The sequence below is a fragment of the Mobula hypostoma genome, chromosome 10 (assembly GCF_963921235.1).
Source record: "Mobula hypostoma chromosome 10, sMobHyp1.1, whole genome shotgun sequence".
NCBI lineage: Eukaryota > Metazoa > Chordata > Chondrichthyes > Myliobatiformes > Myliobatidae > Mobula > Mobula hypostoma.
In genome coordinates, this window is record NC_086106.1 from 115,805,454 (window position 1) to 115,818,405 (window position 12,952).

General features: G+C 40.3%; 1 protein-coding gene across 3 annotated transcripts in view; it reads left to right on the forward strand.

Annotated features, from left to right (window-relative positions):
* ar (androgen receptor) overlaps positions 1 to 12,952 on the forward strand; it is a 217,413-nt gene that overhangs the window by 58,636 nt on the left and 145,825 nt on the right. For all 3 annotated transcript variants that reach the window (XM_063061070.1, XM_063061072.1, XM_063061071.1), the window contains exon 3: positions 4,396 to 4,512. In XM_063061070.1, coding sequence (XP_062917140.1) covers positions 4,396 to 4,512 — 117 coding nt within the window. The remainder of the gene's footprint in view (positions 1 to 4,395; positions 4,513 to 12,952) is intronic.

Below are 12,952 nucleotides of genomic sequence, written 5' to 3' on the forward strand. Positions count from 1 at the left end.
ACCTTTCTGTTACCATCCTTTCCATTATCTTACATATACTTGATGTTAATGCAATTGGTCTGTAGCTAGTGGGTTTTGACAGATCCTTGCCAGGCTTCCTTATTGGAATTACTACTGCTTCTTTCCATGCACTTGGTAATCTTCCCTCCTCCCACACTCTGTTATAAAAATGCAGCAACTTCAAGAGCGCTCCTTCTCCTAGATTTTTTAGCATCACAGAGCATATCAGATCTTTCCCTGGGGAGGTTGGTCTCGATCTCTTTATTGCTCTCACCATTTCTGCTAATGTAAACGGATCATCAATTATATCATCTGTTCCTTCCCTCCTGCTTAACACACCTGGGTGTTGGCTCATTATTCTTTCCCTTTTTCTTCTCCCTTCTTCAGACAAATTTTCTGAACTGTGTATCAGTACAAATGACTTGGCCATGACCTCAGCCTTATCCCTTCTGGAGACTGCAGTTTCCTCCTCAGATATCATTACTGGATATTCCCATTCCCTTCTATCTCCTCCCATCCTCTTAATCATTCCCCATATCTCTCCCACAGGTGTTGTTCTTCCTACCTTGTCGCAAAAACTCCTCCAACCTGCCATTTTAGCTTGACGTATAGTTCTTCTCACCACTGCCTGTGCTTTCTTATATTGAACCAAATGCTGCATATTATGGGTTCTTTTAACTAGCCTGAATGCTCTATTTCTGTTTTTTACAGCCTGACAACATTCCTCTGTCCACCATGGTACCAGTTTTCTATTCATCCTATTTTTACTCCTAGGTATAGATCCTTCTGCTGCCATGATAATTGCTGAAGTCACCTGACTGTTTAATTCATCTACATTTCCAGAAATATCAATCTTTGTCAACCCTTCTTCACTCAACTTCTGGAACTTACCCCAATCAGCTTTTTCAAACACCCACTTTGGGGTTCCGCCACCTGGTCTTACTTCAACTCTTTCACCCACTGAACACAAAACTGGGTAGTGATCACTGCCTACTGTTGAAGCAGTCCAAACTCCCCAGTTACTAATGCCAGCCAAGGTATTAGACACTAACGTAATATCTAACACTGACTCAGTTCCTGTTGTTATATCTATCCTTGTGCCGCTACCATCACTCATACACACCAAATCCCTTTCTTCCATCAAATCTTCAATTACCTTTCCATTTGGATCTGTAATCTGATCCCCCCATATTGTGCTATGAGCATTGAAATCTGCACACCACACTACTTTGTCTGTTTTGTCCTTGTATCTTTCATAGGCTGTCCAAATCCAACCTTTTACATGGATTGTAGTAGTTAATTATAACCACTCCCTCCTCTCTCTCCCACACTTCCAGCACTATGTATTCCTGATCATCTCCTTTCTCCAGTACCCTATATGGTATACCTTGCTTGATTAACATAGCACAACCCCCTCCTCCCCCTAGATTTCTATCTTTCCTTATCATTGTATACCCACATACCACAAAGTCTAAAGTTGGTTTCAACCAAGTTTCCTGAATACACACTACATCCGGTTTTACAACCATTTCTTTAATAAAGTGCTTGAATTCCTGGCTATTGGCCAGTAAGCTCCTTGCATTCCATTGTACAAGAATCACCATAATTAGTATTAACCAACACATGACACTTCCTGGCTTGACTGATTACTGAGGTTCTCCCTCACTTCCTCCCATGTCAGTCCTACTAACCCTAAATGGTTTACTGCTGCTTTTACCACCAGCTGAATTTTGTCACTTTTTGACTTTACCTCAGCAGTACTATTAATCACTCCTGCAATGAATGTTACTAGAGCCTTTTTGTCTACATAAATCCTGTCATTTGTTCTTTGTTGCATCTCTCGTATCCCTATTGCTCCCTGTTCATTAGGAGCATTATTCTGTTCTCTTGATATTCTTACAGCTTCTGCATAAGTGATCTTTCTTTTCACTCTTATTTCTTGAATTTTAGTCTCCCGTCTGACAACCTCACACCCACTATATGCAACATTATGAGCTCCTCCACAATTGCAGCATTTTGGTTGAACTCCTGTTCCGCACTTTCCATATTCATGATCACCCCCACATCTAGCACATCTCCTCTGCCTTTTACAGTTTTTAGCCATGTGTCCAAACCTTTGACAATTATAGCACCTCAATGGCTTTGGCACATACACCCTTACTGGGTAACTCATGAAACCCAGGAACACCTTCCTTGGCACTCTTTCTTCTTCAAATTCAATCAATACTGATTCACTTTCCTTTTTCACTCCCTCCTTTGTTGTTTTCAGTCTTTGAACATTCATTACTTTCCCTCCTTTGATATTCCTCTTTATCTCCTCCATATTTATACTCATTGGTATCCCCGTGATCACTCCTTTACAACCACTGTTTTGTGCTCCCACCCTCCCAGTGTATTCCACCTTGCATTTTCCTATCTCTTTTAGCTTGAGTGCTTTCTCAAGTTGTTCCTCATTCGCACATCTTACCAATAAGTTGCCATCATTAAGGACTTTTGCAAATACTATTTCCCCTATCTTATTTGTCAGAGTTGTTGTTAGCACAAACGGGTTAATTTTCTTCATATGTCCCTGAGCCTTCTCATTAAACCTAATTATGACAACACCTCTTCTCTGAGCTTGTTCATCTTCCTCACTTTCAGAGCTTTCTCCACTATCATTTCTTATTCTTTTATTCCCTTCGTCTTGGTTTTTATTCATCCAACCCCTCACTACCTCCTCATTCCCTTTATTTCTCCCTTCACAATAATCCACCTCTCCCCAGCTGCCTACCTCTGGTCCCAAGTCTCTATCCCTCTCCTTCTCCACTTTCTTTCCCTCAACCCCACCTCTTATCTTATCCACCATTACCGGACCCACACGACCCCCTCCCAGCAATTTCCGTTCCTTCCCCACTCTCTTTCCCTCAACAGGTTCCAAAACACACTCACACATCAAACAAAACACAGCCAGCTTCCAGCAGCAGCCCACACTCCCAAGCTCCAAGCCCTGAAACAGAGCTGCTCCATGGAGCTGTCTCATATAGAGGCAACAGCAACCTGCACAGGTGTGCTGATGGTGGAGGATACCATCTTTAATTGGATAATTGAGTTAATTAGCTTTTAGTTGGCCTAGGGGGAGGGGCTTAGCAGTTATAAGCCTTAAGCTATCTGGTTATTTTTCTTAAACAATTGACCCACAGTTTTTTTGCGACTGAGTCAATTTCAGTTGCCTTCTGAAATTCTTTAAAGCACAAAGCAGAAATACAAAGAACCAATATTTTAGAATTTATCTTTGCTGTCTAGTTGCCCCTGAACCTCATTTGTTTCTTCAGTTTCCATTTCAGATGGTTCCTTGGATACATTTCTCTGACAGTTCCTATTCTGCTTTATTCCTGAGCAATAGCCAACACCTCCAGCTGTACCTGAGTGTAGTAGTGAACTGCCTGAACTCTTGGACTTAAACTTTTTATCTGTTCACAACAGGAATCATATATTTCAGAGTACATTTGATATGATTGCTTCTAAATAATAGAAAGCTATTTAAAGTTTCAAGCTTTCAAAGGGATTCCCCTCTCTGTACCCTCATTATTCCTTGGTCTGAACTCCTTGAGGTTTTGTATTGCATTTCACAGAATAAGTACCATTTCTAAGCATCTGTACAGATCTTCCCAATGATCACATGCTTGTACAGTGCAATGGTTCATAAAGCATAATGCCTCTCTACTAGAACATTTATAAAATATTGGTAAAACAGAAGCATGCTTCTAATTAAAGTTACAAATAAATATTCTGTACTGGTTCATGACAGAAATATTTATTTTTGTCTGGAATTTAAATACTCTGAATTCATTCAGAGTACTGTACATCTGCAGGTTAATGATTTGCAGAATTCACCATGGTTCGCTACCTAATTCGATAAGAATTAGTTTAGAAATGCAGCTGGCTGCAATTTCAATTACACTTTTTCTGCTTGAATTATAAGTATCCATAATTTTCAGTATACGTAGTAATTCTTCGTCAGCATTTTTTTTCAAAATATCACAGCAAAAGTGGTTTGAACTTCAGTGGTTTTCTTTCTTATTGAGGAGCAGACTAAGACATAACAGATAAATGATTTCTTTTCCAGAAGCAATATGTGATATGTTAAAAAATTTTGGCTCATCAAGCCCATGCCAACCATTGAGAAGGACAAAGCGAATTTTTCAGATGTGATAACCATGCATTAGAACTTGAATCTGAATCATTAACTTCTCTCTTCACGTATGCAAAGAATTTATAGCATGTTCAGTCTTTAAGGCATTTTAATTCCCTCCTCTCCACTGCAACCAATTTTCCTGCTCATTTGTATCTAAGTTTATTTTCATCACTGGTTCCCAGACTTCCATTCAAACATCTGTGTGGTTATTTCTCTCCTAGGAAAACACAAGTTTCTGTGTGCCAGCAGGAATGATTGTACCATTGATAAAGTACGGAGAAAAAACTGCCCATCATGTCGTCTGAGAAAGTGTTTTGCAGCTGGGATGACGCTTGGAGGTGAGAAGTTCCATGATTTTGAATAATAAACTTGGGTTAAAAAATTCAGATTAAAGTGAAGTAATGTTCTCTGAATTCTCTTAATTTTGGACATACAGTAGATCTGGCCATCACTTTTATTTGATGTTACTAAGTTAAAGGCTTCTCTGTTGTAACAAATTTGAGACAGGGATTCACGATGTCAACAAGGCATTTGGCCCACCATGTTCATGCCAACAACTAAGCGCATAATCATACTAATCCCATATTTGAACATTGGACACCTGTCCTTTTATGTCTTGGTGATACAAGTGCTCATCTAGATACTACTTAAAAAATCCTCAGGTGGGTCGTGCTTTCTAGATTCCAGTTACTATCAGGGTGAAAAACTCCTTTCAGTTCCTCACTGAACCACCTATCCCTTACCTGAAACCTATGGCCTCTGGTTTTACGCACCTTTTGCTGTGGGGAAAAGTTTCTTACTATCTACATTATCTGTGCCTCTATTAATTTTGTGCTCTCAGTCAAGTATACTCTCTCCAAGGAAAACAATCCTAGCCTATCCATTCTTCCCACATAACTGTGGTAATCATAGTCAACACCTGATGCACCTCCCTACATCCTCTACAGTTCAAACACATTATTGTGTGGTGACTAGAGCTGCACAGTGCTCCACCTGGCGTTTAACCATTGTTTTATATTCTATACCCTGGCTAATGAAGGGAAGTGTTGTATATGCTATCTTGTCAACTGTGTAGATATTTAAAAGTTCATTAGCTCAATTTAATATCAGTATACAACCTGAAATCCTTACTCTTTGCAGACATTCACAAAACAGGAAAAAGCCTCAAGAATGAATGATAGAAAACGTTAAAACCTCAGAGCCTCCACCCTTCCCATGCACAAGCAGCAGCAAAAGCATCAACCCTCAACCCCCCCTTGCTTCAGCTTAAACATCAACTCCTTACCACCCATCATTCAAGCAATTGCAAAGTCTCCTGATCTAGAGTCCATCAAAAACAGCTGTCCATGTCAACATTTTGTCATCCCCCACTCCCCGTCGCCCTCGTTACAGTCAGCCGCATTGCTTATTAGAATTCCTCTTGACTTGAGGGCCTTCTTTCGACAGCACCATACATTGCTGTCTCGATGTCACATTCTCCCAGGAAGCTACAGTTGCTAACACAGGTCCGCACGCAAAAGACGTACATTTTCCAGGTCACACACTGGAGATCCTGAAAAGCAGGTTGCTCAGTGATTTCTAAGAGTGAGAACCAACTGCCATGAACAACCACAGTTTCAGTGCGGCTGTAGATCAGACTCAGGCAGAATCTCAGCCACCTTGAAAAGGATAAAAAAGATATTAAAAGAGAAGAAACTTAGCTGTTTCATGGACAAACTGGAAGAAGTCACCCAGATCTACTGAAACCTCTGGCGCTATCTTTGCTCCCTGTCCTAACATATCCCTTCTTATCCCTTTAGGGATCTTTGGACTTGATCTCCAAAACTATTTCTACACTGGAGTGAATGAAGAGCTCAAAAGAATTAGTATTAATAAAAATAAAGAGAAATTAATGGTACTTGGACTTTCAGAGAGCTCTTGATAAACTCCATAAGATACTATTAAATAAAGTTGGAACAGATGTTGTTGGTGATAATTAATTACTTCATTTGTAGATCAGTTAAAAGATTAGAAACAGAAGGAATAAACAAGCTGGCGAGGGAGGCTGGCTGAGTTGGCTCGACTGGAAGCTGGCTGTGTTTTGCTTGATGCGTGAATGTGGTTTGGAACCTGTTGAGGGAAAGAGAGTGGGGAAGGAACGGAAATTGCTGGGAGGGGGCTGTGTGGGTCCGGTAATGGCGGACAAGATAAGAGGCGGGGTTGAGGGAAAGAAAGTGGAGGAGGAGAGGGATAGAGACTTGGGACCAGAGGTAGGCAGCTGGGGAGAGGTGGATTATTGTGAAGGGAGAAATAAAGGGAATGAGGAGCTGGTGAGGGGTCGGATGAATAAAAACCAAGACAAAGGGAATAAAAGAATAAGAAATGATACTGGAGAAAGCTCTGAAAGTGAGGAAGATGAACAAGCTCAGAGAGGAGGTGTTGTCATAATTAGGTTTAATGAGAAGGCTCAGGGACATATGAAGAAAATTAACCCGTTTGTGCTAACAACAACTCTGACAAATAAAGTAGGGGAAGTAGTATTTGCAAAAGTCCTTAATGATGGCAACTTATTGGTAAGATGTGCGAATGAGGAACAACTTGAGAAAGCACTCAAGCTAAAAGAGATAGGAAAATGCAAGGTGGAATACACTGGGAGGGTGGGAGCACAAAACAGTGGTTGTAAAGGAGTGATCACGGGGATACCAATGAGTATAAATATGGAGGAGATAAAGAGGAATATCAAAGGAGGGAAAGTAATGAATGTTCAAAGACTAAAAACAACAAAGGTGGGAGTGAAAAAGGAAAGTGAATCAGTATTGATTGAATTTGAAGAAGAAAGAGTGCCAAGGAAGGTGTTCCTAGGTTTCATGAGTTACCCAGTAAAGGTGTATGTGCCAAAGCCACTGAGGTGCTATAATTGTCAAAGGTTTGGACACGTGGCTAAAAACTGTAAAAGGCAGAGGAGATGTGCTAGATGTGGGGGTGATCATGAATATGGAAAGTGCGGAACAGGAGTTCAACCAAAATGCTGCAATTGTGGAGGAGCTCATAATGTTGCATATAGTGGGTGTGAGGTTGTCAGACGGGAGACTAAAATTCAAGAAATAAGAGTGAAAAGAAAGATCACTTATGCAGAAGCTGTAAGAATGTCAAGAGAACAGAATAATGCTCCTAATGAACAGGGAGCAATAGGGATACGAGAGATGCAACAAAGAACAAATGACAGGATTTATGTAGACAAAAAGGCTCTAGTAACATTCATTGCAGGAGTGATTAATAGTACGGCTGAGGTAAAGTCAAAAAGTGACAAAATTCAGCTGGTGGTAAAAGCAGCAGTAAACCATTTAGGGTTAGTAGGACTGACATGGGAGGAAGTGAGGGAGAACCTCAGTAATCAGTCAAGCCAGGAAGTGTCATGTGTTGGTTAATACTAATTATGGTGATTCTTGTACAATGGAATGCAAGGAGCTTACTGGCCAATAGCCAGGAATTCAAGCACTTTATTAAAGAAATGGTTGTAAAACCGGATGTAGTGTGTATTCAGGAAACTTGGTTGAAACCAACTTTAGACTTTGTGGTATATGGGTATACAATGATAAGGAAAGATAGAAATCTAGGGGGAGGAGGGGGTTCTGCTATGTTAATCAAGCAGGGTATACCATATAGGGTACTGGAAAAAGGAGATGATCAGGAATACATAGTGCTGGAAGTGTGGGAGAGAGAGGAGGGAGTGGTTATAATTAACTACTACAATCCATGTAAAAGGTTGGATTTGGACAGCCTATTAAAGATACAAGGACAAAACAGACATAAAGTAGTGTGGTGTGCAGATTTCAATGCTCATAGCACAATATGGGGGGATCAGATTACAGATCCAAATGGAAAGGTAATTGAAGATTTGATGGAAGAAAGGGATTTGGTGTGTATGAGTGATGGTAGCGGCACAAGGATAGATATAACAACAGGAACTGAGTCAGTGTTAGATATTACGTTAGTGTCTAATACCTTGGCTGGCATTAGTAACTGGGGAGTTTGGACTGCTTCAACAGTAGGCAGTGATCACTACCCAGTTTTGTGTTCAGTGGGTGAAAGAGTTGAAGTAAGACCAGGTGGCGGAACCCCAAAGTGGGTGTTTGAAAAAGCTGATTGGGGTAAGTTCCAGAAGTTGAGTGAAGAAGGGTTGACAAAGATTGATATTTCTGGAAATGTAGATGAATTAAACAGTCAGGTGACTTCAGCAATTATCATGGCAGCAGAAGGATCTATACCTAGGAGTAAAAATAGGATGAATAGAAAACTGGTACCATGGTGGACAGAGGAATGTTGTCAGGCTGTAAAAAACAGAAATAGAGCATTCAGGCTAGTTAAAAGAACCCATAATATGCAGCATTTGGTTCAATATAAGAAAGCACAGGCAGTGGTGAGAAGAACTATACGTCAAGCTAAAATGGCAGGTTGGAGGAGTTTTTGCGACAAGGTAGGAAGAACAACACCTGTGGGAGAGATATGGGGAATGATTAAGAGGATGGGAGGAGATAGAAGGGAATGGGAATATCCAGTAATGATATCTGAGGAGGAAACTGCAGTCTCCAGTAGGGGTAAGGCTAAGGTCATGGCCAAGTCATTTGCACTGATACACAGTTCAGAAAATTTGTCTGAAGAAGGGAGAAGAAAAAGGGAAAGAATAATGAGCCAACACCCAGGTGTGTTAAGCAGGAGGGAAGGAACAGATGATATAATTGATGATCCATTTACATTAGCAGAAATGGTGAGAGCAATAAAGAGATCGAGACCAACCTCCCCAGGGAAAGATCTGATATGCTCTGTGATGCTAAAAAATCTAGGAGAAGGAGCGCTCTTGAAGTTGCTGCATTTTTATAACAGAGTGTGGGAGGAGGGAAGATTACCAAGTGCGTGGAAAGAAGCAGTAGTAATTCCAATAAGGAAGCCTGGCAAGGATCTGTCAAAACCCACTAGCTACAGACCAATTGCATTAACATCAAGTATATGTAAGATAATGGAAAGGATGATAACAGAAAGGTTATCATATGAGCTTGAGAAAAAGGGAATGCTGGCAAGTTATCAGAGTGGTTTTAGAAAGGGAAGGAATTCCATGGTGATTATGTTAGAGACTGAAATAAGGAAGGCCCAGGCAAATAGAGAGTCAGTAGTGGCAGTGTTCTTTGACATTGAAAAAGCCTATGATATGATGTGGAAGGAAGGATTATTAATTAAACTGCACAAAATGGGGGTTGGTGGGAGAGTTTTTAATTGGATTAAAGATTTTTTGTTTGGTAGAAAAATTCAGGTTCGGATTGGATCAGAATGATCAAAACAGTACATAGTGGAAAATGGCACACCTCAAGGTAGTGTGATTAGCCCGTTACTTTTCATCATTATGATCAATGATGTCTTCACAAAGGTACCAGTGGATATAGGTAGGGCACTGTTTGCGGATGATGGGGCCTTGTGGAAAAGAGGCAGGAACATGGACCGTATAATCAGGAAACGACAAGAATTGATGAAGTGGTGGAGTGGGGTTATGATTGGGGATGTAGATTTTCAGTAGACAAAACTCAAACTGTATTTTTTTACCAGGAAAAGGGTTGAGGTAGGGAAGAAGTTAAGGATGTATGGGGTTGAATTAGAAAGGGTTGCATCATTTAAATTTCTGGGAGTTATATTTGATTCACGATTAACATGGGCAGACCATATCAGGAAAGTTGAGGAGAAATGTAAAAAAGTAATAAATGTGTTGAGATGTTTGACTGGTAGGGAATGGGGAGCAAGTTGTTCAGCTTTGAAGAGAATGTATGTGGCTTTAGTAAGATCTGTATTGGATTATGGAAATATAGTATATGGATCAGCAGCTAGGTCTCTTATAAAGAAACTGGATGTGATTCAGGCTCAGGCCTTGAGAGTGTGCAGTGGGGCTTTTAAAATGTCACCAGTGTCAGCCCTACAGGTAGAAATGGGAATAATGCCTTTGGAACTAAGAAGGATGCAACTGATGGCAAACTACTGGGCTAACTTGCAGGGGCACAATGATTCTCACCCTACTAAAGGAGTGTTGCAGGAGTGCTGGGAAAATGGGAGGTTTCAGAGGGATACCCTTAGTCGGGTAGGGAATGATATCGCAAAAGAATGTGGAGTATTTGATCTGAGGATAAGTCCTTCAGTAGTTTATCCGGTTGTAGCTCCATGGAAGCTTGTATGGCCTGACATAGACTGGCATTTGTTAGAGGTAAAAAGAAAAGAAAGATATAAAACAGATTTGGTAAATGCTGTCATGTGATGGAAAAGCATAGTGATTATACTCACTTTTATACGGATGGTGCGAAGGAACCTGAAACAGGAGTGACAGGGTTTGGGGTGGTAATACCAGCAAAAGAAATTGGAATCAGCAGAAGAACATCTAATAAATTAGGGGTGTTTACAGTGGAGATGCTGGCAGTGTTGGTTGCGTTGCAATGGGTTCAGAAAGCCAGACAAGCCAAAGCATTGATATGTTCAGATTCATCCTCAGTTCTAGCAAGTTTAAGGTCTTTTCACACAAACAGTCGGCAAGATGTACTTTATGAAGTCCTTCAGTTAGTTACAAGAATTGCAAATTAGGGAGGTCAGGTAAAATTTCTATGGGTTCCAGCACATGTAGGGGTGAAGGGGAATGAGAGGGTGGATGAGTTGGCAAAGAGGGCATTAAAGAAAGAAAATGTGGAAATGTACATTAGTATCAGTAAAGCAGAGGTTAAGTGTGTAATCTGGGAAAAAGTCAACCGAGTGTGGCAAGAAAGATGGGACAGGGAGGGGAAAGGGAGACATTTATATCAAATACAAAAGAGTGTTGCAGTTACTAGGGTAGGTAATGGAAACAGAAGAGAGGAAATTGTGTGGACTAGGTTAAGACTGGGGCATTGTGCATTAAACAAAACATTGAAAATGATAAGGAAACACCAGACAGGATTGTGTGAGGAATGTCAGGAAGAGGAGTCAGTAGAACATGTAGTTTTGTGTTGCAGGAAGTATGGGATACAGAGAGAGATGATGAGAAATAAATTAAGGGAGTTGGGGATGCAGGAATTCACATTAAAAGGGTTGCTGGGCATGGGTGAGAGAGCACAAGTCCGGGTATGTTTAGCGTTTTTAAGGGGTACAGGGTTTCTTTTATAGAATATGACGAATAAACAGGAATGGGATACTAGGATGGTCAAAGATGGGAGGGTGAAGTGTGGGTTTGTGTGTGTGTGTGATTGGGTGAAGGGATTTAGAATGTATGTCTAGTGCACATTCTGGAGCAGAGGGTGGCGGTAATGCACCATTAAGCTGGATGCCAACTGCCGTAAAACAAGATACAGAGAGAGAGAGAATAAACAAGCCATTTTCAGATTAAGGTGTTGCAAGCATTGGTGCTGGATTTCTTGATGTTCGCAATATGTATTCCTGATCTGAATACCAATATTTGGTGATTGTCCAAAGCAGGATAGCAGTTTGGGCTAAGAGCAGGATGCAGAGAGTTTTCAGGGAGATACAGGCAAGTTAAGTGAATGGATGAAGACATCAAATTGCACATAATATAGAAAGATGTGAAGTAGTCTCTTTAAATAAGGGGAGAGCTCTTATTAAATGATAAAATTTTGAAATGGTTTGGTTTCATTAGGATGTTCTTACACACGAATCACTGAAAGTTAATATGCAGCTAGCAGATAGGAAGACAAATGCTATGCTGACATTTTTAAAAAGCTTTTTGAGTAAAAGAGTAGAGGCAACTTGCTTCAATTACATATAGCCCTGTTTAGTAGGCATGAATGATGAAATAATATACTCCTGTTTCTATTTATTACGCTTTTTATTACACAGATATTGGACAAGCTTATTATTTTATAAGGGAGTAGTATGTTTTAATGTACCGTTGTAAAGATTGCAGGGTGTGCCTCATATGATGAACCTTTAATATGTTTGCAGTGGCATGTACATTGTTGCTAAATCAGCAAACTCTGCAGTGTGGTTAATAGATTTGCAAAATAACTCCAGGAATTTCAGACATCTGATTTTCCTCTGCTGTCCTGTTCTGTTTCAAGTATATTTTTGGATGGTGGGGGTTGTCTTGAAATGTAAGAAGGAAGTAAATTGGAAGTGTGATGAACCTGAGAGAACATGAGAGAACCTGAATAGAGTTGAGCATGTAGGATATGAAACTGAAAGCAAAAAGGCCGTGCAATGATTTCAAACTCCCAGTGGGCATGTTGCAGTTGAGATTAAGGGGTTTAGGTTGCAAAAACAAATTGTGGATTGAAAATACAGCACAAGCCCACAGACTTCGAGATTTAACCCAAGCAGGTTGTGCAGCAGTCAGTATTGTCTCCCACCCCAACAGGTGGCTGGTTGATAATTCACGGTAGTCTTTAGGATCATAATTGTGCATTAATAGCAACAATAGTGAAAGTGTGGTTTGGTATTATTACACAAGGTGAAAGGGTTTCTAGAGTACTCTGAAATTGAGTGTGAGCAAGGTGGCATTAAGTGAGACCTAAGGAGTTAATATGATCTCAGTTCAGTGTTACAACTTCAAAGCTTCCTTTCTTGTACTTCGGTTTATACTTGTTTTGTTAGTTATAGTTACATTGTATTTGTATGAAAATTAAAGGTTTTTCAGTCATCCTTTGGCACACAAATCTCAGTGGATTGTGTAAACCCTTGTAAAGTCCTGGTTATCTGTCACTAATGGTAAATTAATGGTAATGGTAACACACAGTGGCATGCAAAGGTTTGGGCACCCCAAGAGATTTGAGCTCTCAGATA